General features: G+C 38.3%; 1 protein-coding gene across 2 annotated transcripts in view; it reads left to right on the top strand.

The window, feature by feature from the left end:
• Positions 1–27,149, top strand: part of LOC110021803 (probable serine/threonine protein kinase IREH1) — a 60,265-nt gene that overhangs the window by 4,924 nt on the left and 28,192 nt on the right. For both annotated transcript variants that reach the window (XM_020720460.1, XM_020720467.1), the window contains exons 3-7: positions 9,582–9,640; positions 9,740–9,925; positions 10,125–11,492; positions 12,533–12,705; positions 13,011–13,248. In XM_020720460.1, the coding sequence (XP_020576119.1) occupies positions 9,582–9,640; positions 9,740–9,925; positions 10,125–11,492; positions 12,533–12,705; positions 13,011–13,248 (2,024 nt within the window). The remainder of the gene's footprint in view (positions 1–9,581; positions 9,641–9,739; positions 9,926–10,124; positions 11,493–12,532; positions 12,706–13,010; positions 13,249–27,149) is intronic.

Consider the following 27,149-nt stretch of genomic DNA (forward strand, 5'->3'; position numbering starts at 1 on the left):
CACACACACACACACACACACACACACACACACACACATATATATATATATATATTGAAAAAGCCCAAGGGTTGATATATTAAAGATAAATATGCAGATAAGTTTGTATGGGTGGGCCTAAACACCCAACCCACACGATACAACACACAGCAAAAAATGTAAAAGATGGAAACATATAGAAATAAAAAGAAACTCAAATACCGCCCGAGCGCTAAAAAAGTGTGGGTCGTCCCAATCTAGTTTAGCCTCTGACTCTAGTTCTTGATAGGGATCCAACTAGTAGATTGGTAAGGTGCTGACCATTACTCGTAGTAACCAAAGTATCATCCATAAAACTACTGAGCTCTAGTAGATCTTCATTCTTCTTCTTTCTCCTGGAAGTGTAAACCTGTCATTCCTCCTCCGAAGAATCCGCCTGATGAGGTAGAGCTGATGCAGAAGGATTACCAACAACCACAATAGGTTCTACGATATGAGAAGTGTGAGTTGCCGTTACACCGGTTACTTCTTGAAGAAGTGGAGCTTTGAGGGAGGTGGAGCTGCGAGACTCTCTTGATTATCAGTCTGAACACTATCATTTGTAGGTAATAGTCCATCAGAATTGTTTTGTATGAAGTTTGTAGGTGCCAACATCGCATCACTCGCAGTAACAATAACAACAGTGTCATGGGGTCCTGTCTGGTAGTATCCTCCTCAGGTGGAACTAAAATTTCCACAGCAGTGGGGTTAAACCCATCCTTATTCACTTGAACCTTAGATTTCAAATTAGGATAAAATTTGTGGCATTTAACAAGGATATAACGAAACATCTTACGGTGGGTACAATATGGGGGTTTGTGTGATGATTTGTTGTCAATAACCATTATGGGTTGTGCCAGTCAGACTTCAGTAACATCAGGTACGGTAATATCTCTTTCCCCAAGTATTTTGACCACAGAGGGTATAATTATGTTGAAAGTGGACAGATCTAGTTTTAAAGGATCCCCAAGGATGACCTCAATAGAGTAGATAACCTGATGGTGAAAAAAATGCAGCTTGAGACCATGTAAACTAAACCATAACGGTACAGTGAGAGTTTCATGATTTGGGTCGAAATCAGAAGACCACTTGAGTAACTTCATTGATTTGCCTTCAATATTAAGATATTTTTTGGAGAAAATTCTGGTGTAGTCTTCAACCACTGTTAGTTGGATCAGCACATGTCTCCTATCCATGAGTACTCACATTCCACTTGTCTACTGGCTTAAGATCATCTACGCTCTTTCTGATAACCTCCATAGGAGGGTGTTCCCACTGAAATTTTTCAATAAGAGCAAACTTGAATTTTTCCGTCATAGTAGAAATTTCTGATTCAGAGAAAAAATTACTTCTTTTCCACATTTTCTGCTTCCTTTTTTAATAAAAAAGATAATCATCTGCACCCTCATGAGATTCCTTATAAGTTGAGGGGAATCTCATTGCGGACTCCACTTGAGGGTTACCCACCACGTGAGTAAAGGAGACTTTGTCCGGCTTAACCAAACAAGAAAGAGGCGCCATTAGAGCAAGGAGAGCTGTCAGAGTTAAGCTACAACGAAGTTGCTGCGGCAGGAACAGTGAGAAGCTTCACGAGCAGACGCAGACGCGAAGCAAACTCGTCAAGCAGACGAACACCGAGCGACGCCGAGCAGACTCGTCGAGCAAACGCAGACGAGCACTGAGCAGACGAACGCCGAGCAGACTCGTCGAGCAAACGCAGACGAGCACTGAGCAGACGAACGCCGAGCAGACTCGTCGAGCAAACGCAGACGAGCACTGAGCAGACGAACGCCGAGCAGACTCGTCGAGACGCAGACACGCCTACGAAGGCGGGCGCGAGCCGACGAAGCAGAAAGGAGCGGAAGCTTCGAGCGACAGAATCAATGGCGATCGTCATTCGAAACCCTAGCAGAGCAGTCGTCCGCCATATATATATATATATATATAACTTGGTTGTGGAGAGAAATTTTGCATATGATATTCACAAGTACTTGCATAAATCTATATGCTTATAAAAATGGCTATCCATTTAGTGTTGATATTGGTTCTTTTTAACTTGAGCGATTTATCTTTGTTGTTTTCATTTTTTTTAATGTCGTCTTTAACATTTGACGTTATTAATCCTCTTCTCCTCCATGTGGAGTTCTAGGATTTTGTTCATTTGATCATATTCAATGGCTTGATTGTTTCAAATCTTCTTTTTCGCATCAAGTTACCTTTGCCTTACTATTTTCTTGGTTTTTCACGTTGAGCCCTCTTCACTTGTTTAGCAACTTTAGTTATTTTTGCATTAATTCGTTTTGGAACTTGCTTTCGTTGCATGTTGCTTACTTCTCCTTCGATGTCACCATATCTTCATAGTCACAACTACTCAATTGACTCATTTTTACGACTCACTTCGTCGTCTCATCTCCTCATCACTATATCCATCTGAATGGGAGCCGCATGATTTTGACTTTGACTTAATTTCATTGATCTCTTGTAGTTGTAGATTTGTTGATCTTCAAATCAGCACCTTTATATCTGTTGATTTGTACATATTCATTGGTTAAAACATGCTTCTATTCAATTGTTGCTCTCTCATGCTTTATGTTTTTTTCTCTGATTGTTGATATTTCGTATCCATAAATTCGTCAATCAAGCTTGTCCAAAATGATCCATTGTTCTCTTGCAACCATTTATTGTTGTAGATCAATAGTCATTGATGACCTTTGTCATTATTGTTTTGATTGAGTGCCTCGCCATACCTTTTACTACCGCTCGAACAAGTACTACATGACTATTGAAAGACATAACTGCACTCCTTTAGGATTGATCATATTCAACTAATACTAAATGAGCTACTCTAGAAGTTTTTCAACCAGTCACCAATTTAATCTATCCTCGATTCCCTTGTGATTTGTACATATTCATTGGTCAAAACATATCATCTTATAAGCGGTTTAAATGTAAAAGATGTTAGTGAGGGTTATGGATTGTAGATTCTTATTCGTCAGATCATATGACATGATCATAATCCAGCACATTGGAATTGCATGTTATTGCATTTCAAACAAATAACTCTAATTCAATTTTATTAGTGCCAATGCTTTATTATAACATATTTTCTATCAATAACCTCACCGTTAATCTAAATAAAAGTGCCAAATTTCTTCCGATTTTTTTCGAATTTCAGAACTTAAATTGGGGAAGACCATTGATAGTGTTGAGATGTGTTTGAGGAGAAACTTGAGATGGATCAGCATGAGAATGAAAGGGTTCTAAGATAGATGGAAATGTTTGCTTGTGTGAAGGACAAACTGGAGACAAACAGGCATGTAAAAGAAAAGTTCCAAAGCCATGTCTTTGACATGCACATGACTTGGGCATTTTCCTTAAAATGGTCCCATTTGTTTCATATGTTAAATTGGTTAACCGAATCATCTCTTTATTTGAACTTGAGGTGAGTTACACGACTGCAAGGACCTGTATGCTCCGGATTTATCGCATATATAATCTACAATGCATGAACCCATGTTAACACATCATTTTACGTTTGAATCTTACTGCAATGCATGCTTTTGATCAAGGTTTTAAATTGTGCAATCATCTATCGATTTGTTTTTCGGCTGTTAGGTGAGGCATAAACTTCACACTCAAAAAAGTTCCATAAAGAAAAAAATTTATTTTCTAAACTCAAAGTTTAAAGTAACATACTAACATTTCAACATATTAACACTTTAAAAGTAACGTATCATCACACTAGCAAATTAAATAATAACAAATTGGGCAACGTATGAAGTACCATGCGAACATGCTAATATCAAACTATGAAATAGAATGGGTTATACAAACATCAAACATTGAAGTAAACTAAGAGCCCGCGGTATTAAATTAAAAGACTAAAACATAATAAAATACCTACCAATATAATTTCAAGTCTCATATTTATCCTCCAATATAATACAAACTATAAATGATACACTTTTTAAGTCAAGGAATGCGAGTGGATGCAAAGAAGACTGGCAGCGGCGACAACATAGAGATTGCTGGTGATGCTAGAGAAGATTGGTGGCTATGGTAGGGAAGTTTCGTGACATAGAAAGCTATTGGTGGCAATAGCTTGAGTGAAGATGATACCGTAATTAGTAGGGGAAAAAACGGAAACGCACAAGCATACTTTTATTAATAGGGAAATGGGTCTACAACAAAACACAACAGAATATAACAACGGCATACACAACACAAGCAACACCCCTAAGGTGTAATCGAAGGGTGGTGGGGCTCGACTAGGTGGATCGGGATGGCTAGTGCGGGGTGTTGGCAGCAAAGGTGGAGTGAGAAACTGTAGGAACAACTAGCGGGCTGGCTGTACAGTGCCACGATGATCAGAAATTGGGATAGAGATGGCAGGAGCAGGAACAACAGAGGTTTGCTATCCCGGGGCGACGACTACAAGGATGGAGTGTTGGGCGATAGTTTTGGCTGAAAAATAGCGAGTTATTGGGCTAGACAACAGACTTGGACGGCTGGACAAAGAACTTGGAGGGACTGGACAACCACTTGGTTAGCTGAAAAGCGTACTGACGACGGCTAGGGAATGATCAGAGTGGTCGGCGGCTAAGGTGCAGGGAAGGAAATGTCTAGGGGAAGATAAAGAGAGATATATAATCACCACATCAGAGTAGGATACAATCAGATCACCACTACCTTCTCGGATACAACCCTATAAAAGGGAAAATGACTTCGCACAGAAATCTGAAATCAACACACAACTACTCTCCCTAAACTCTAAAAAAAACAAATAAATAGACTCTTATATGAAGAAGAAATGAAATAAATAAAGAAGTAAACTCTCACACAAAAGGAAGGGGTGGGGAGGCAAAAAAATATTCAAAAATTGGTCATTAAAATACTTCTAAATGTAGAAGCAGCAGAAAAGGAAGGAGGAGAAGGGTTGGCGGCATTGCTGCTCTTCCCAAAATGCCGCTCTATCAAGCGGGACACCAAACAGGAAGGGAATCCCGCTCTTCTCCTACTGCAACCCGAACCGGTCTCATCCGTGGTGCTTGGACCGATTCTTCTATGGACCGGTTGGGTCAGGTGCAGGAGCTTTTATGTCCTGCTTCCACTCGAAAAGCCCCGCGCCAATGCGGGAATTCTGCCGTCAATCTTCCGGGGTTGGGGGAGCTTTGACTTTATTTTTCGAATCTTCAAGCTTCTCATAGCACGACATCAAATGTTCTGGCGGGTTGCTCAAATAGGTGTAGTCGCTCCAAAGCAAATTTTGATAGAATAAGTATTAATTTATCTTTGGCACAACCTGAGCGAGAACTGTCGATAGACCGGTATTCTCACAAATCATGTATCGAGCCATCCCAGTTGTAACCCGTGTCTTCTACTCGTATTCGATTGAGTGCAACTAATGAACTAGTATGTAAGGAGAAGTTAAATATGGGGTGAGATCTGTGTCAGACTGCACCATTCTTACTAGCACCCACTCAGGAAAGATTTCTTCTCCACTGATAGGTCTTGTATTTCATTACAAAATTTTCTTCCCCATTAAACTCCTTCCATTACCAAGCTGAGGTTCATCTCTCATATCTGGATATTTGGCGATGGGTCCCACGCTGAACTGAAAATAAACTTAGAATAAGTACATGTAATGTTCCCGACATGACACAAAATGACTTATCTTCGGACTTGTTGGACCTTTATTCGTATGGGTAACTCAGGAGAGGGTCTATAAATCTGAAATATCTGCATTTCTCTTATCTTTGGTGACCCTATATGTGATGTCGGTTTCTCAAACTCATAATATTTGTAGACATCCAGGGCTGGTTTTGCTGATGCTCTCCTTAAAGTCAGTAAAATGTTGGTTCGAGATACTATAATCTAATATGTTGTTGGACTGCATATTACCTCAAAGTCACTACCTTCTAGAGGGGCGATTGTTTCCTCAGCTGGAATCTTTATCTTGGGGTCAACTAGAATTGGTGTCGTCTCTTCCTTTTTGGAGGCGCGTGCAAAATCTTCTCTGAAGTTTTCATCTTCTTCCTAATCATCGTTCATCTCTTCAACTGAAAGCTAGTATTCCTCGTTTATGTCTTTACCGTCTTCAGTGTTCGTAGTGTCTTTATCCAACCTTCGATGTCGCTGTGCTCGGTAGAGTTGATCACTCCCTTGGCTATGTATTCTGCTTCAACATGTTCAAATTCGTGCCACTTGCAACATTTTCTATCTGTGATAGACTTACATATTGATTTCACTGGATAATAATAAGTGGGTTCACTTGGTGATGCGATCTCTCCACTTCGGAAGCTAGAATGCAACTTTTGGTGGTAGTAAGTTGGTAGGAAATAAAACTGTGTTTCTCACCTCATCATCATCATATCTTCTCGCTCCCCCCTTCGACCTTTCAGATCACGGTCGAGAGTAGTCTTCCATTGGATTTAGGGTTTAATGCACTGCCAAAGTCAGCGGATTTCTCGTCTTATCTCCTCCAGTGAAGGCTTGGGTATTTATCTCAATGGTGGCAGAGCTAGGGATTAAGGAATAGAAAAAAAAAAATTGGTGGAGTTAGGTTTTAGGTTGTGGAAAATATATTTGGTGGTAGGAAAGAAAATTTTGGTTTATGGTGGATGCTAGGGAACCTTAGGATAAGACTAGGGTTGGTAATCCAAGTGATACCAGAACTTGTAGGGAAAACAACGTAAACACACAGACATTCTTTTATTAATAGGAAAATGGGTTTATAACACACAATAGAAAATAACAACACCAACATACACGACACAAGCAACACCTCTAAGGTGTAGTCGGAGGGTGGTGGAGGTTAGTTTGGTGGATCGAGATAGCTAGTAGGGGTGGCGACAACAAAGGTGGAGTGAGAAGCTGCAGGAACAGCTAGGGGGTTGGCTGTCCTGTGCAGTAATGACGAGAAATTGGGGCATAAATGGCAGGAACAGTAAATGGAGTGTTGGGCGACAGTTTTGGCTGCACAACAGTGGGTTGTGGGGCTGGACAACAGACTTAGAGGGTCGGATAGCAGTTCGGTCGGCTAGAAAGTGGGTTGGCGGTGGTTGGGGAAGGATTGGAGTGGTCGGCGACTAAGGGGTAGGGAATGGAAGGTCTAGGGGAAAGTAAATGGGGAGATACAATCACCACCTTAGACTAGTATGCAATCGGAGCACCGCCGCCTTCTCGAATACTGCACTACAAAAGTGGAAAGAACTTCACGTAGAAATCTGAAATCAACACATAACAAAATCTCTCTCTATACTCTAAAAATAGCAATTAAATACTTTTACATGAAGAAGAAAGGAAAGAAATAAAGAAGGAATCTCCCACATAAAATGAAGGGATGGGGGAGGCTAGAAATATTCAGAAATTAGTCATTAAAATACTTCCATATGCAGGAGCAGAAAATGAAGGAATATGGTTGGCGGCATTGTCGCCCTTCCCAAAATGTTGCTCGATTTAGCGGGACAAAGAACAGGAAGGGAATTATGCTCGTCTCCTGTTGCAGCCTGAGCCGGTCGTCTCCGTGGTGCTTGGACCGGTTCCCCTATGGACCGGTTGGGTTAGGTGCTGGAGCTCTCCCGTCCTGCTTTCGCGTGGGAAGGTTCACACCTGTGTGGGAAGCCCCGTGTCAGATGATTGACAAGTGAGAGGCTACTTCGGTGCTATTGAGAGCTGCTTGAAGGGGCATAAGAGTTAGAGGGGATGAATGTTTATTTAATATTTGTTAAAAAAAAAAAAAGGGAAGGTGCTGAGTCGTCCCCAGTATTTCATGGCTTTTTAACATCATTGTTGCTAAGTAATAAAAAAAGGGATCAACTAAATATGAATTGAACTATGTACAATGATTTATGCTAAATATATTCAACATCTTAAGCAACACGAAACAAGAATAAATGAAGAATAAATTCTTGAAAAATAACATGAATATTCTTGTAGAAAGGAATTTATAGTTAATAAATTCAACACCACAATAAACACTCAACAAGCAAAAATAATGAATGAATAATCAATAAACGTATAGTTTTGACAAGGCTAAAACCAAAATGATGATGATAAAACTGGTTAATAAAAGATATATAGGATTTACACCTATTAGAGAATGTATCTGTTGTACATGGGTATCAAGAACTTATGTGAAGTTCATAAATAATGGAATTTCTTAGTGAGTGCTCCGGGGAGTGCTCCAAATTTTGACACTATCTTTTCTATTAATCAGCTCTTCTTTGAGAACTCAAATAATTTTTCATTGCTTAATATGTTTGATGAATAGCTCATGCATGTATTCATTCTATGCATGGATACTTAGAAGTAATTTTGTTTTACCCATCCACTGACAAACAAGTATTCAATGGTTGTCCCAACCGAAGGGAAACACGTCATGATTGGTTTTGATATGAGTTGGTTCCTTGATTCTCATTAAACCACTTGTTTTCAATTTTCATAAATAACAAAGTCACACTAATACATAAGTATATATAACATGCATTCTATATATACAAGTTTGGCTATAATGTATGATTTCATGCATGCTACCTTCAGAAGTACATCTTACGATTGAAACTAGAACCAAAATGTATTATTATTGTCATTCTCTTTCTCCTCTCAATTGTCCTGGTGTATTAGAAAAATGACATTAATAGAGTTAGGTCCAGGAATTCTTAACGTAACATAGGAAATATGTTGTAGTCCATGTAATCCCTGATCAAGAGAGTTTAATCTTATGTTAATTAAAGGCATTGGCAATTAAGAATTCAACATGCTTATAAGTCGTTGAGAGTGCCTTTGGTTCTCTCGGTATTCTAGCCAAGTTGAGTGAGAGGTTGTCACCTTTGTTTGGTGTGGAAGCTTGCCAATCTGGCTCGAGTCAACAAGTTCATCCACTAAGTTAACCTTGAATCACTTAGGAACATTACATCTTTATAAGCTTGTTCTCCCATTTTTATCTTTGTTATGACGTGGACCGGCTTTTCATATTTTCAGTCTCATGCATATAATAATGAAGTAAATCATGGATTCAAGAGTACCTTTCTTGTTCATGTTAAAAAGAAGATATTCTTCTAAAATTTTACAATTCACATGAATGTATATAGCCCTTCTCTTCTTGATAAGAGAACTCTACCACAATGAGCTAAACCTTTTAGCATTCTCTTCTTTTCCTTCTCTCTCTCTTTCCAGCTCTCCTTTTTGATTTTGCTGCTTCTTCTCATATGTAAACATCCTTTTTTAAGCACTCATTTTTTCTCTTCATTAGCACTAGGTTAAGGAGAGTACATGGCCACCAGATCAACCCTTGACCTCTAATGAGGCAAGATCATATCTATAATTAAGTATATTATCTCATACTAGCAACAATATTGCTCATACAGAAAAAAAAAATGGCTTAGGTGTGTATATGCTTGAGGAGCATATATATGTGCTTAGCCAACTAGAGAATGCAACATATATTTCATTATTTGGGGATTTATATGCTACACGGGAAATGTATGAGCTATGGCTTCTGTATTGTTTGTTTAAATTAGCCTAATTGATTTTGCTTATTGATTCCGTCAAATGTTACCCAGGGAAGGTCGATCAGACACGTCAAAGTTTTAGCTCTGCTGCTTGTGCTTCTGAAGCAGAGGTAATGAAACATTTGTACTATGGTCCCATAATGTATGAAATATGCATTTTGATTGATTAGATTGACACCACTGATAGATGGAGTTCTGTTTATGCACAGTCGCCATTTGATGCTTGTGAAACACCAAAAGAGTCTGAATCTCCTCGTTTTCAAGCCATAATGCAGGCTACAACTGCACCTAGGAAGAAACTTCCTGCAGATATTAAAAGCTTTTCACATGAGTTAAATTCTAAGGGTGTACGCCCTTTTCCATTTGTGAAGCCCCGGTATATGTATAACCTGAAGGTAATCCTCCATGGTTATTATTTGGGCAGGCAGGAACTGCTTATTATCAAATCTTTATGTCATCGTAGGCCTCTATTTTATATCTAGGATAATTTTACTTGCTTTTTTCTTTCCTGTCATTTTATTTGTGATTTGAGAATATTGAAGCATTCTGGTATTACTTATTTGTGTCTTTGTTGATAACTTTGTTCTGTAACAGGAGGTATTGAAAGATATTCAGGTGAAGTTTGAGAAGGCAAAGGAAGAGGTAAACTCTGACCTAGCTATTTTCGGAGGTGACTTGGTTGGATTATTGGAGAAAAGTGCAGAGAGTCATCCAGACTGGAGGGAAACGTTAGAGGACTTACTAGTGCTTGCCAGGTCCTGTTGTGTCACAACTCCTGGGGAGTTTTGGCTCCAATGTGAAGGCATAGTTCAGGATTTGGATGATCGTCGTCAGGCGCTCCCCATGGGGGTGTTGAAGAAACTTCACACTCGGATGCTTTTTATTCTTACGAGGTGTACTAGATTGCTACAGTTTCACAAGGAGAGTGTCTTTGCTGTAGATGAGGTTGTTATGGACATCCGTCAGCTTCATTCAGCTGATAAAAGTATTGCAGCTGGAAAAGATGGGAGAAGTGCTAATTTTGTGAGGGGTTCCAATGAGGCTCCTACTTCTAGAAAGTTTTACAGTCAGAATCAGCATAATTTAAAATTGAAAAGCCAGGAGATAAAACCTTCAAATTTCATCTCACAATTTGAGCTAGATATTACAAAGGAAGATGATACACTTGCAGGCAGGGAACGCATCGCTTCTTGGAAGCCTCTCCCTTCACCTTCAGTGAAAAACCAGAAGGACGCCAGTCCCGTGAAATATGATTCATCTGTTATGAATTTGCCATTGTTAAATAGGGAAGACAACACCGATTCAGACATAACAACTTTTAGAACAGCTGAGGTAAGCAGCACTGGAGAGACAAACTTACACCCTTCTGCTCCATCAAAACATCAGCACAAAGTTTCATGGGGTAACTGGAGTGATCAACAAACTCTTTCTGAAGATGGTTCAATAATGTGTCGTATTTGTGAGGAGTACGTTCCAACTTTATATGTTGAGGATCATTCAACAATCTGTGCTGTTGCAGATAGATGCGATCAAAAGGGTTTAAGTGTCAAGGAACGTCTTCTTAGAATTGCAGAGACCTTGGAAAAAATAATAGAATCCTATTCGCAGAAGGAAGTCCCCAATACATCTGGCAGTCCAGATGTTACTAAAGTATCTAATTCAAGTCCTAATGAAGAAACTGATGTCCTTTCTCCAAAAATCAGTGATTGGCCACGTAGAGATTCAGCTGATATGCTTGACTGTTTCCCGGAGACTGATAATTCTGTTTTCTTTGATGACTTAAAGAGCCTTCCAAACATGACATGTAAGACTCGTTTTGCTCCGAAGTCTGATCAAGCAATGGCTTCCTCTTCTGCTGGCAGTATGACTCCCAGGTCACCACTAGTAACACCAAAAGCAAACCATATAGACATGCTTTTGGCTGCTAGGAGTGCAATATCAGAAATTGAAGATCTTCCTCAGGTTAGTTAATATTTATCCTGATTGTTTCTAATTCATTTGATCGTTTTTTTGCTAGCCTAATGCTTATAACACGGGAATCACAAGGACGAAGCCACACAAATATAGGTGTTTGCACATTTTCTTCTGATTGAATGTTAAGTTTAATGCGCTAGCCATCATCCAGAGACCCAACTATGGAATTTCAAAAACTGTTATCTTACTATTATTATTTGGAAATATGTTAATTTTCTTATCTCTTTATTTTCATTGTAACCATTTTCACAATCATAGATTTTTGAAGACTAGAACTAGTCATGGCAAAGATTTGCATTGACGAAATCCACCTCAATAAGAAGCTTTTTTTTCATCATTACAATTGTCATCGTCATCGTCATCGTCATCCCTACCATCATCATCATGATCATCAGGCTTATAGTGATTAATCTCATGCTGATTGAATCTATTTGTGTGTTTTATGAGTTTAGGTTTGCAAGTGAAAATCCTTTGTGCCACTTAAGCCTACCATTTTCTCTCTCATACCATAATTGTGGTAAAGTTGTGCGTGAGAAAACTGTGACATTGTAGCCAGCCTCTACCCACATTTCATAACCCTAGATTAGTTATTGTTTGTTGCTTTTAGAAAAGTCCAACATGGATGAAACATTGAAGATGGATTCATTCCTTTGGTTTTGGCATAGATTTTACAGCTTTCTTGGAATCGATAACAGCAATTTTGGATTCTGTCTTGTTTGAAGGTTAAAATATTACGGCTTTTTTTTACTAGTGGTTATGAAACTATTTAATATTATTGCGCTGACATTGCATGTGTTTTCCTCTTGAATTTTAGCACTCTTACGCAATGTTGGACTACTGTTTGTTATCATTTTTCACGAGATGGATGAATGCTTAATTCATGAGGTTTTGTTGGATGAAACATGTTGTTGCCTTTAACATATGCTTGCTTGTTTAAGTTGAAACAAAAATGTGAATATTTTTTATTTCTTGGATGGTGAATTTTTTTTTTCAAGAATGTCCAACATTTTTTTAATTTTTCAATGCAGATTGCCGAGCTTGCTGACATTGCCCGTTGTGTTGCAAATACTTCTGTCGATGAGGAAGCATCTCTGTCATATTTGGTTTCTTGTATGGAAGATCTGCAAGAGGTTGTCAATCATCGGAAACTTGAGGCACTTACTGTACAGACTTTTGGAACACGCATTGAAAAACTTCACCAGTGGGTTGACTCAAACTTTTTTTAATTCATTTGTATGTATCTATGCTTGCCCATGTGTTTTTGCTTTTAATTTTCATGCATGACCAGAGATGCCTTGTTTATTTTTGTGCTTGAATTTATATAAACTGGCATGCTTGCATCACAAATGTGGGTATGTAATGCACAGGAGCATGAGTGCATATTCTATGGATGATTATACTATAATGTGAGATAGTTGCTGTTAAATATGATTTGGAATTTTACTAGTTTATCTTGTTTTTTGAGCTTTTTCATTCATTTCTCATCTTTTGGGATATTTCTCTTAGGGAAAAATACATTCAGCTATGTGATGCAGTTGATTTTGAAAAGGCTGATGCAACAAGTGCGATAATGGATGAAGATGATGATGTAGTGCGAAGCTTGCGTGCAAGCCCTGTTCACCCTATTAATAAGGACCGCACATCCATTGATGACTTCGAGATCATAAAACCAATTAGTCGTGGTGCATTTGGTAGGGTTTTCTTAGCCAAGAAGCGAACAACTGGTGATCTCTTTGCCATAAAGGTATATTCTTTCTTTCAACCTCTTTTTTTGAAATATGGTATTTTTTTTACTTCAAAACACTTGCTGGGTCTGCTTGATTGTGCGAACTTTTATTTTGAGTTGCTTTATGTTTTTCTTTTTTCCTTTCTTACTCTTTCAACTTGAAGTTTATGTGCCTCATTACATTGTTTATGCTCTGACTAATTAAATTTTATGGGCCTCATTCGATTTTTATAATCTTTGGAAGTCACTTCCAGATCAATTATCCTTCAGAACTATGTTTTGTATCCTTAATCTTTAAAATAGTAATGTTTATGTAAAGGAAGCAAAGCGATGAGGGAAGATGGATTGCTCAATTTCCCTGCTCTGTTCTTAAAGATGACTTTAAGGCAATGGTTAGGAAAGAACATTTTTTATGACTTCTTAGTTTGCTGCTTCTGAAGGAATTGTTGCGACCACAAATTTTCATTTCAGGGTGGATTATCTGTTACAGGGTTATTTACCTATAATTGATTAGTTTTCAGGTATATGTAAATTTGATCATATAATGTGTGTTATTCTTGCATTTCTTATGTTTATAAGATGCTTTGACATTCCACTTTTTTATTTTAATAATGAATTTTTCGCAAACTAATAGATTGTGGACATCAAACTGCTACGGGCGTTAAGGGGCGGGCACGGGATCTCGTCCCGCATGCGGGAATGTTTACGGCTGAGCTGCTCTAGTATCTTGCTTGACCGATCCGGTCCAAGCTTTACTTTTTCTGAGGAGTCAGTCGGTTCTTTTGGGCCCATCATAGTTATTATATTTAATTTGGTCGGAGTCTAGGGTTAGTTTTGGTGTGTAGCGCCGCATAAAATGCTTGTCGTTCATGAAAAGCTCGTGTTCGGTTTGTTAAATAGCTCGTGTTTGAGTTGTTTGTTAAGCAAGCAAACCAAACACGAACAAAAGTTTGTTTGTTCGTGTTCGGCTTATTCACTCAAAATAATTAAATAATTAAATAATAATATCTATTTATATCTTTTATATTAATTTTTTGTATGTATTAAAATTGCTAAATTTAATTAATTTTTAAAATTATTTTGGTGTTATAATTATAAAAAATAATTTTAGGTGCTGGATATGTAAATAAATAAGATTTGGATGGTATGTATGCCAATTTCCTTAAAATAGAGCACTTATCTTTTTTTTTGTTTAGGAATTATATATGTAAATACATAGACTTGATCGTATGCATGTAATGCAGTGAGATTTTCCCAAAAAATTCTGCAGGGGGGTCTTCTTTTTTGCTTTGAATGGTATATATAAATGGATAAGATTTGGGTGGTATGTATGTAAATGGCACCACAATGACACAATTTTGCCACTTGCATTTTATATTTAGTCCCACATCGTCTGAGTAAGAAGGATTTTCAATTAAAAATCACATTTAAATGTAAAAAAGCTGCCTGTGATTATGAAGCTGGAAATAATTCAGATTCTGTTTTTTGGAAATATTTTAAAATCATAAGTTTATTTCTACTCAAACAAGTTAAAATAAATTAAATAAATATATATATATTTATGAAGCAGAAAATCAAGCCAAATATCAGCTAATTCGAATAAATTTGAATTTAAATCAAGCCGAAAATCAAGCCAAATATCAGCTAATTCGAATAAATTTGAATTTAAATCAAGTCGAACACAAACAAGGTTATTTTTCAAGCTATTTTGGACATGGGCTTATTTGGAACATAAAAAATTTCAAATAAGCAGAACACGAGCAAGTTTTGGGCTCACTTATGTTCGGCTCGTTTACACCCTTATTGGCTTGTTTTTTGTCGAGATAGCTCTCGTCATCTTAATCTTGCTTTTGAAGGCTGTATCCTAGGGACTAGTCATGTTATGGATGTATCTCACGCTCAAAGTGGTGATTATCCTCCGCCACCCTTCCCCCAAATTCTTCCCTTCGCCGTCGTTGCTGCCTTCTTGCTGCAACCGCCCGGAAACAACCCTCTTGGTTGTTCTCTCCACAGTTTCCACGCCTCCCAGCCGCCAGTCGCTTGCCATCTTGATTGTCTCCCAGCTAAACCATCCTAGTGTATCTCTCTTCAGCCTATCTAGTTGTCTTGCCTCGCTGTCCTAGCTCTGTAAACCCCTCATCTTACTCTCCACTATTGTTCCAGCCATCTAAACTGCTTCTATGCAGCCTGGTTGCTGTTCCAACCCTCCCCTTGCATTGTCATTACTCTTCTAGCAGCCCAAAATCATTCCCCTTATCGCCTCACTGCTGTACCCGCCGCTAGAGCCACCTCCCCGCAGCCTAGCTGCTATTCCTGCCGCTCATAACCGTCCCTAGCCGCTGTTTTTTGCTTTCAAATCCACCTCCCTCCTTGCTACTGCCTATCTAAGCACCCTACGACCATCACAACCACCACCTAAGATACACCCTGACCATGTGTCGTGAGTCCCGTGGTTGTTATTTTCTATTTTAGTGTGTCGTGCTTCGTATTTTAGTGTGTTGGTTGTAATCTCCTATTTGCTTTTTCAATAATATATATATGTTATATATATATGTATATATATATTTGGTTAATTTTGATATCATTTAGTATCAGAAGCAGCCTAATCCTAGTTTCATCATAGGGTTTCTAGCATTCACCAATACCCAAACCCTACCTCCACACAAAAATCTTCTCCTAGTTTTTCAAACTGGCCACCCAAAGTTTTTCGTTCCCACTCTACATCATCCCATACACCTTCTTCCTTCTACCCAAACCCTAACCCTAACCACTCCACTAAGAAAATAATTGCCGAAAATTTAATTGGGAGGAAATTACACAATGCCACTTTTGAGAAATCCACAAAGAGATGTGGAGGAACGTTATAGGGAAGTCCTACAATTGCAACAAACTTTCGTTGCCTTCGAGAGAAGACGATCTAGAGGGGTCACACAAAATTCAATTGATTTCAGAGATGGAGAACTACTACCTCGAAGATTTGACAGGAAATATTGGAGAAGTTAGGATTTTGAAATAAATGTGAATTTGTCTTATTTTGATGGCGGGATGGAACTAGACCAGTTCATCAAGTGACTCTGGACATTGAAACATGTCTTTGAGTACTAGGTCATCCCACCAAACTGAATGATGAAATTAGCTGCCAACAAGCCAAGGAAGAATGCATTTTTTCTATAGAACTTGTAGATTCTTCAACACCGAGAAGGAAAGAGTAAAATTACTACATTGTCTAAGATGAAACTAGAGAAGCAATGCCAGTATTTTCAAATTTTTTATCGACAGGATGTTTAAACTATAGCTTCAAAAGTGGAGTGACAACCTCACCGGGTGATCGCCACATCTCGTAAGCAGAGTTAAAACTCAGGTTAGAGTAGCAAGAGGCACACCTATCAGAGCATTTCGGTTGACGCTGCCTGAGGAGATACAACTCTAGAATAGAGAACATGAGTCACCAATCCACATTCCCAATTTCGTCCCATCCAGAAATTGTTTCAAGTGTCACAGATTTGAGCATATTGAATTAGATTGCACAACCAGGAGAATGATCCCTTTTACTGATCAGGAAATATTTGAAGAAATAAATAGTGATCCAGGAGAAAATTAAGATTTCAGAGAGGATTCTCAACTTCCAATCGACGATGAAGAGACACTAGTGATTCCAACTTAATTAACAGTAGTTGTTTAAGGAGATAACGAGTATACGGAGCCGATATCTAAAAAGGGTTGACGCCTATTGATGGAATTGCTAGACATCCTAACTAACATGCCGCCTGATTAGTTGTCACCGAAAGTGATTCAAAATATTAAAAATGAGGAACTTTTGCGCCACTTCTAGAAGACTATATGGAGTCATCTGAGTATTAAAATCACTTCAACTGTGTACCCAACGACAGACGATCAACAGGATAGATGACCTGCAATATTGGAAATTGCTTTAGTAGCTAAGCAAGAAGGAAAATCCTATAGTGAGATCCAGGTCGTTGTCGAAAAGAAGAAGAGACATTTTCTGAGTGGTTATACTTCAGTGGGGTCCAAGCTACCATAAATCTCTATTTAGAGTTGTTTCCTCTTGACTGAATTGTTTATTGAATTCATTCAGTCGAGTATGATAAGTGGGAAAAGAAGGTTACAAACCTCATGGCTCGAGAGTTAATTTGCTAGAATTTACAATTATATGTAGTTCTAGCTTTGGTTGTGCCAAAAGATGATGAATATTTATTCAATCGAGATGTGTTTTGGAATAACCACACATGCAAGAGTAATTTACTGGGAAGTTACAATAGATCCACCAACTTCAAGCGGTCGATCAGACACTATTTCATGAAAGTCAGAAGCTTCGGTGAATGAGGTTGAAACTTTGCTCCTCCAGCCCCAGGAGATTGACGTGGCCGTCAAAGAGCAGATACGGGATCGCGTACCGCATGCGGGAACATCCACAACCGAGCAGCTCTCACATATTACCTGGACCAAATAGGTCTATGTTTTATTCTGAGTTGATTGATCCTCTTAAGTCACTTCTAGCTTTCTTATTATTATGTATTTGCTTTTGTATGTATGTAGGGTTAGTTTTGGTGTGATTTCTGTTGGGACAACAATCAATGTCTCAAATTTCTATTTGAGGGTTATATCCAAAGGATGAGTGGTGTTCTGGCTGTATTTTGTGCCTGAGGTGGTGACTATTCTCTTCCTACTCTTCTCCTACATCCTTACCTTTGTCGTTGTTGTTGCCTTTTTGCTGGCGCCGCTAAGAAACAACCCTCTTGGTCGTTCTCACTATAGATTACCTCCTCCCAAAAGCCAACCGCCTGCTATCCGGGTTGCCTCTCGGCTCAACCAGCCCAATGCCTGCCTCCAGCTTATCCAGCCATTTTGCTTCGTTGTTGCAGCATTGTAAATCCCTTACCTTGTTGTCAATTTTTTGTTCTAGTCACTTGAACCGCATCCTTGCAGCCTAGCTGCCTAGCTGCTGTTCCAACACTCCCCCTTCGCTGCCATTGCTGTTCGAGCCGCCCAAAATCATTCCCCATGCTGCCTCATTGCTGTTGCAGCAGCTTGAACCTCCTCATAGCATAGCTGCTATTCCCGCAGCGCAGAACCGCCCTTAGACGCCGTTCTTTGCTGTCCAATCCACCCACCCACTTGCTACCGCCTCTCTAAGCCCCTTAACAGCCACCACAACCACCCAAGATTCACCTTGACCATGTGTCAGGGGTCTTGTGGTTATTTCCTTTTTTAGTGGGTCATGTCATGTTTCTTGTTTCAATCTGTTGGTTGTAATCTCATATTTACTTTTTCAATAATAATGTTTTGCTTTTTTGTTGTTTGGAGTAGCACCAAGTCATCAATCCTAGTTTTTTAAGGTGCTGCGAACAAATACTTTGACCCCTTATTTAGCCCATGACACTGATCTTGGGTTACTAAACGGTGTGGAAATGTTAAGGGGTGAGTTAGGAGAGTTGTAGGTAGGATATTGTGGGAAATTGGAAGCAATAGCGGGAGAATCAGCGCAACCAACGGCTCAACAGCAGCTGCAGCGGGCCAGCAATGAGTTTTGATGGCATTGAAGGATAGTACATCCAAGAGAGATCAACACCCAGATTGAAATAGATTACAATCTAATCCTTGAGAAAGATTAACGATACAAACTCCGACAAAGAAAAATTAGAGAGAACAATCTCTATAGCATAAAACCAAAACAACCATTCTCAAATCGGTTCATACGCAAAATAATCTAATACTAGTACTTACTAAGGAAAAAGGAAAACCCACAATGCCTAGGTGGTATGAACATGTACCGAAATAATAATAATAAATCATCTTCATCCTTTAACGATTTATGCACCTCATGATACCAAAGAAAACTCAAACCACAATATAAATGAAAATTTATATTGTTGAAATGCAAAAAGGTTACAACCTAGACACTTACAAACAAGAAATAAAAGACAACAAACCTAAACAAACACCATAACGTAAGGATGGCAGTGTGAGTTGGTGGCCAGATAGCGAGGTGAGGGGTGTTGGAGGGACTTGGCAGCAACTGGCTGTGAGGTGAGCAGGCAGAAAATGGAATCGTGGTGCTGTTAGAGGGCGTTAGGTTGGTTGTTGGTAGCAAGAGATGCAAGGAAAGGGCTGAGTAGGGGCTGCAATTAGGTAACAGTAGGATAGGGGAGCTGGATGTTGCGGTTGGTTTTTGACGGGAAGGAGAGGAAGGCTGTAGGAGGGGACTAAACAGACATTGGCGGTAGAGGAGTTCATGTGACTGAAGGCATGGGTTTATGGGGGGTGCTGCGACAAGGAAATTCTGGGAAGGGGAAAAAGAGTGACGGTAGGGAGGAAGAGGTTGTGGGAGGAGTTAGTGAGTGGCTGCAAGAACAGTAACTTGTTGTTTTGTGGGACTAAAGTGAGGAAAGAGGATGGTGGCGTTGATGAGGCATTTGGCTGAGCTGTCTTGGACTAGAACATGTTGCCTATGTGAGTTAACTTTCGTGAACCAAGGAGCTTTACCAGCCAGCTGAGCGGTTTCCCACCAATTGCTAAGTTACCTGCTCTGTCCAATTGGTGTTTCTAGTTTCTTTCTGCCGCCAGGGATTATCCTGTCCAGTCTTCAAGAGTTTTTTCTGGCTCGGCAACCCAACATTTCATTTGGCTCGGTTGGAATTATGGCGAATTCTTCCACCATCAAGCCTTCCCCTGATGGTGTACTTGAGTCCATCAGAGGGTTGACAATGATCGCAATTCCTCCGTAAACCGGAGGACCGGAAAATCACATGAATTTCCTAATCACCACCCATGAATTGAATAGATCTAGTTTTCTTCAGTGGTCCTAAGCTATGTCTTTGTTTGTTAAGGGATGTGAGAAATTTGGCTATCTCTCAGGAATGATTCGCGAACCTCCTAAAACTGACTTGACATATGAAGCGTGAGAAGTGGAAAATTTTATGGTCATGTCGTGACTAATTAACTCGATGGAGATTGTGATTAGTCGTTCGTATGTGTTTCTTTCTTTTGTCAGTGCCCTATGGACTGCAGTTCGAGACACCTACTCAGTTGTAGGGAACACCAACCAACTTTATGAGCTTTTTAAGAAGTTCAACAATGCGAAACAAGGATCAAGGATTGTAACCCAATATTACAATGATTTAGTTGCCTTATGACTGTAATGATTTAATTGCCTTATGGCTGCAATGCGATCTCTATTTTGACTACACTTGAAAATCGCTGACAGATCTTTCCCTTTTTTAGTAAATTGTAGAAAAATATCATATGTTTCAATTTCTGGCAAGCATTAACAAAGAATTTGATGAAGTTCACGGCTGTATCCTTGGCCGGGCTCCCCTACCTTCTGCTCGTGCTGCTTTCACAGAAACTTGACACGAGAGGTGGAGAATTGTCATGTTCGGCACTTTCACTTCAGTCAAATTATCTGTCTTGGCAACTAATAATATGTAACACTCATCAAATCCTCCTCCAACCACGGGGTCCACTTGTGATTATTGTCACAAACCCAACCATACTTGAAAAAATTGTTGGAAACTTCATGGGAAACCGACATATAATCCTTCATCCAAATTCTCCTCGAGCCACTGGGTCCACTACGGTATAACCAACTCCTACTCGGAAAACTCCAGAATCAATCTCTTAAAAGTCAGATGGAGCATTTGATCAAACTTCTCGGATCTAATCAGTTTAATTTCGACTTATCAACCTCCCATGCCCGTAAATGTATCACTTATGGCTCTCACTTCTTTTTCTAGTTCATGGAACATTGATTCAGGTTCTACGGACCACATAACTGGACGCTCTCAGGCTTTCTCAACATATTATCCATGTTCTGGGAAAGATACAGTTAAAATTGTTGATGACTTATGTAACTCTATTGCTGGTAAATGATCGGTTGTGTTAACAACTGCTCTAGCTCTGAAATCCGTGTTACATGTTTCTCTGTTGAAGTGTAACATGTTATGTATTTGCAAATTGATATATGACATGGATTACATTGCTAATTTTTCTCTTGATGTCCGTGTCTTTTAGGATCTTCGTTCGAGGAGGATGATTGAAACTGCTAAAAAGTAGCTAGGCTCAACTTCCTCCAAGGGAAAAACACAGAGAACGATGACACTTGTCCCAGTAGTTGTAGTTTTTATCGATTCACCAAATGTCTTATTATGTTATTGTGGTATCATTTGGGTCATCCCAGTTTTTAGTATCTAAAACAATTGTATTCGTCGATGTTTACAAATAAAAATCTTGCTTACTTCAAATGTGAGATTTGTCAATTAGCTAAACAGTATTGTGTTTTGTATTCGTCTAATTCTTACACGCCTTCCACTCCCTTTTATCTTATTCACAGTGACCTGTGAGGATCCTCTTGCACTCCTAGCTACACTAATAAGTGACGGTTCCTTGCCTTAATTGATGACCATACTAGGATGACGTGAATCTATATCTTAAAGGATAAATCTGATGTTGTTGTCACTTTAAAAACTTTCACTTCATTTTAATTCAATTCAAAATTTCAATTCAAGTCATTTGAACCGACAATGACGTGAATTCTTTAATTCTATTTTAGGTGAGTTTTTGGTAAGGATATCCTCCATCGTAGCTTATGTACGAACACCCCTCAACAAAATGGAGTAACCGAGAGAAAAAACAGATATCTTCTCGAAGTAGCTCGCTCCATTATATTTCATTCTAACGTCTCAAAAAAGTTTTGGAATGATGTGGTTATCTACCACCTATTTCATCAATAGAATTCTCATAAATATTCATAACTTTAGGAACTCTACTGACCATTATGATGTCATGTTTTTCCACCAATCGATTCTTCACCACGCTTGAACCTAAAATTTTTGGGTGCATGGTATTTGTTCGGAACACCAACCCTAATCATTGTAAGCTTGATCCCAGGTTTATAAAATGTGTCTTCTTCGGATATTCTGCCACTCAAAAAAGGTTATTAATGTCTTGATCTTACCACAACTAAGCTCTATGTAAGTGTCGATGTCTCCTTTTTTTAAAGTGTTCCCAACTTTTTTGTCACAACCTCAAGTGAGGGGGAGCTTGATTTCTTGGACATTATTTCTTATCCGACCCCTATGGATATTTCTCTGACCATTATATCTCTTTCCCTGTGGATCCACCACCTACCAAACAACCAGAACATCTTACCATTCTCCGTGTTTGTACTCAACGCACTCATTTTCTCAGTCTAGAGTCGCTACTCCTTTACAGGACATGGAATCCGAGTGACATACCCAGAATTGACACCACTCCAAATGAGGAGGTGAGTTCTCTTGTTGAGGCATGTAATCAGGCAAGCTGTCTTTATTACATGGAAAAATATGTGTTTCTGCAGTGTATCGTCGATGACTGATCATCACCATCCATCTGTTATTGAAGTAGTATTAGCTGACCCTTGCTGAAAAGCTACATTAATGGATGAAATGAATGCCCTTCAGCGAAATCATACATAGGATGTTGTGGACGTTCCTCTAGGTAAGAATGCAGTAAGGTGCTGCTGGATTTTTAGTACCAAGTTTAACTTCGATGGATTCGTTGAACGTAACAAAGCACGGTTAGCCACTAAAGGTTACTCACAAATATATAAAGTTAATTATGATGAGACATTTGTTCCAGTTGCTAAATTAAACACCAATCGAATCTTATTTCCCTTGCTGTGATATTGGATTGATCATTCTTACAACTAGATGTTAAAAATGCTTTTCTGAGTGGGGATCTCATAGAGGAGGTGTATGTGCCTCCCTCTAGGTTTTGACTCTACTATTCCCCAAGGACAAGTGTGCAGGCTGCGGAAGTCTCTCTATGGACTGAAGCAATCCCCAAGGGTCTGGTTCGGCAAGTTCACAAAGGCTGTAATGGGTTATGGTTTTTCTCAAGTCTAGTCAGAGCATGCTCTCTTCCGACTTTTGTCTAGTGGCAATATTGTTATTTTTATCGTCTATGTTGTTGATATTGTACTCACAGGTGATGATCTATCAACATTGGAGTTTCTGAAAGATATTCTTACTACATTTGAAATGAAGGACTTGGTGTCACTCTCTTTTCTCTTATTCACATGCAAATATGTACTTGATCTATTGCCAGAAAATAACTTTCTTCTTTGCAAACCAGTGGCGGTCTGAATGGATCCAAATGAGAAATTAGTTGATGTTCTCAATGCAATTTCGATGAACAAGACACTACCAACGACTTGTGGGAAAACTCATTTACCTCGCCTATACTAGCACCGACATTTGCCATGTTGTAGGTTTTTTGAGTCAATACATGCATGATCCCTTTGAGCATCATTTCCAAGCTATCTACAGGATTCGTCACAACTTGAAAGACACATAGGGCTCAGGTTTGTTTTTCTCTTGCCACACCTCTCGTTCAATTGATGTTAATATAGATATAAATTGAGTCGAGCATGTCCATGATTAACAATTCACCTCATGATATTGCTCATTCGTGTATGGAAATTTTGTCGCGTGGAAAAATAATAAACAGTCCGTTGTGGCCTGGAGCTGTGCTGAAGCTGAGTTTCGCTCTATTCCCCGGGTATCTTTGAAGCTCATTGATTACGCATCATGCTTCGTAAATTGTGTATGCTAGTCTTTGCTTCTCTCTAGTTCTTTGATAATAAACTGCCATTAGTATTGCCTATAATCTGGTCCGACATGATCGGACCAAGAATGTGGAGATCGACAGACACTTCATTAAGGAGAAACTCAATTAAAGGGAGATTTGTATTCGATTTGTCCCATCCAATGATTAATTAGTAGATATCCTTACCAAGAATCTTTCTCAATCATTGTTTGACTACCTTAAATCCAAGTTGAATATGATGAACATCTATGCTTCAACTTAAGGGGGAGTATTAGATTTATTAGTATTTATTTGCTTCCTTTTTTTTCCGTTTTCATATTCATGTATTTCCTTATTAGTCTATTTCTGAATTTCTGCCTTTCCTTTTATTTGGGACCTGTAATTTGCATTTATACCCTCCTTCCTATCAATAAAATCATCCTGCTCTATTTTCAAACCTAACACATCTTATTCTTTATAAATTAACTCCACAATACAAAGAAATTAATTCCTAAACAAACTCTATGATAAAATCAACCGTATTTAATAACAAACTAGATCTTAAAGTTTAGAAGATATTTATTTTGAATTCTATATAACCCACAATTTAAAATTCAAAAAACGAACTTATCCAAAATTATTCAGACTTCATGTTTATTCTCTTGTAATTTGAATTTCAATGCAAAAATCTAAAACTCTTTGCTGCTCGATCTTGATCATAAAATCTTTGATTGATGATTCATCTTCGTTGCAAGGCTTGGATTGATATTCTTTTCAACCTCATGTGTACTCTTAAAATCAATAGTATTGGCAATCTCCATCAAAAGATTGAACTGTGGGAACTCCAATGATCATGACCCATTTAATCTTTTCACAATCTCATGCCCAAATCTTGATCACAGGCAATTTAATTGAGTATTTACTTTTTTAGATCCCCAAATCAATACCAAGTTTTATGATTTATTAGGGAGTTTCCTTAAGAAAAAGAATTATGCATACTAGGAGCAATCTTGGTTTGGCATGCTTATGTACCTGGTTGAGTTTTTTATTTTTCATTGGGCATAATTATTGTTTTTAACTCATATTGTTCTAAAATGTGAGCTAATGAGATAGCGATCGACTTAGAGATTTTGTAAAAATAGTAATATTGATTATCAAATGTTTTTATACAGGAAAAATTTTACCATGCTTGTTCTGGTGATCCTTCAGAAGATGATACCCCACTTTGTATCTTGTCCATGTAATTATGTTTTTGAAAATGCGCATATGATTCATTAAAGTGTAGGATTGAATTAATCGAGATAGGACATTTAATTTATGGAAAGACATTAATCTGCAAGGCAAAAGAGAATATAATGAGCTAATTATAGACTCTTGCGTTGCTCCTAGCCGGCATGTTAGATATTCACTAATGAGTCTGGATCAAATCCTTTTTTGTTTTTCACATTATACACATCAATGCATGCTTCCGAATGACTCGTGAAATTGTCACATTTTGGGTTGCCCCATGGGACTGCTACATTATATGTTGCTTTGTTTTAATATGGTCATATTCAACATTGGGTTGTATCCCATGATGTGGACCATAGTTTTAAAACCCATCCTAAAATAATTCATGTTACGTTTGTCAGGTTTTTTTTAGCTAGTTCAATTCAAATTTGAGCATTCCATCCATTTTTATCTTCTTCTATTTTAGGCAGTTTTGTGTATGCTTTGGGGGCCCTTAAAGGCAAATTTTCCTTAACCCATTGTTCCTGTCTTAGCTGTACCATAGTAGTTAGTTATATGCCGTAATTCAAACAAAATGTGCTCCACCCCTATTTTTTTGGTTTTTGTATTCTATGTGCCAACGCTAAATCACGAAATTGGTTTAAATATCCATAAAATGGAAGTTTTATTTAAAGTTAAAATACTGAAGGATATTTTAAGGTAGATTATTCCTCGGAAGCATTTTTTCCTTCATCGAAATTTTTTTATTAAAAAAATAAAATTTAAAGCAAAATTTTATTAATAATTTTCCGTATTAAGGTTTAGGGTTTAACTTATGTTAAATAAAAAAGATGCCTATAAACTTAACTAGAGCCAAAATTGTCAAAACTTCCAACAACACAAATAAGTGATGATAAGTTGAAATGGAAACCTAATAAGAGTTTTTGAAACTTGCTCTGGATGGTGCTATCACACACATCGAATTTTGTCATTTGATGACCGTTATAAATTTGGATGCACCACTTGCAATGTACCTCTGGGACAAAATTCAGTGAGATGACAACTAAAATGAAAGTTAATGTGTGTGTGTGTGTGTGTGTGTGTGTGAGAGAGAGAGAGAGAGAGAGAGAAGAAGAAGAAGAAGAAGAAGCTTTTTATTAGGGCGTGTGTGGGTAAGCAGTAATTCATATGAAGAAGAGCTTTGTTGTTTTTCATGTTAAAAATAGAAGCTTTTTTAGGGTGTTTGTTGGTTGGCGGTCATACATATGGAGAAGTGCTTTCTTGTTTTTCGTGCCAAGGAAAATAAATCCAACAACAACAACAACAACAACAAAACCTTAATCCCACTACGTGGGGTCGGCTACATGAATCCTTTTTCTCCATTGCGTCCTATTTAGTGTCATATTTTCATTTAGTTCTAGTAAATTAAGATCATTTTTAATACAGTAAGCCCAAGTCTTCCTAGATCTACCTCTGCCTTTCTTAACACAAGTCGAATCTAAAACATCTACTCTCCTAATCAGATCATCAGATGGTCAACGGAAACCATCTAAGATGACTTTCTCTAATTTTGTCTGTCACAGGAGCTACACCAACCCTATCACGAATATATTCATTCCGCATTTTGTCTCTAAGTGTAAAGCCACTCATCCACCTAATCATTCTCATCTCGGCAACACTTAACTTATTATTATGCTTCTCTTTTAAAGGCCAACATTCAGCGCCATAGAGCATTGCAGGTTTCACCACCGTCTTATAAAATTTTCCTTTCAATCTAAACGGTACTTTTCTATCACACAAAAGGCCCGAAGCATTCCTCCACTTCAACCAACCAACTTGAATTCTACTATTAACATCCCCATCTATATCACCATCGCTTTGGACAACGGACCCAAGATATCTAAATCGTTCACACCTTTTAAAAAGTTGGTTGATTCCATAAATCATTCTCATCTCAGACCCAAGATATCTAAATCAACAACGGAATCAGTTGTTGATTCCATAAATGATGCAATAATTCCAAATTATTTTGGAATTCAATATCTAGCTTCATCTAAGTGTTAGTTTTTTAAAATGAATAGAGTGAAGGTTGGGATGAGAAATTTATCCTTGGAAAAAAAAAAAAA

The sequence above is a fragment of the Phalaenopsis equestris genome, unplaced genomic scaffold, assembly GCF_001263595.1.
Source record: "Phalaenopsis equestris unplaced genomic scaffold, ASM126359v1 Scaffold000002, whole genome shotgun sequence".
In the NCBI taxonomy this organism is placed as follows: Eukaryota; Viridiplantae; Streptophyta; class Magnoliopsida; order Asparagales; family Orchidaceae; genus Phalaenopsis; species Phalaenopsis equestris.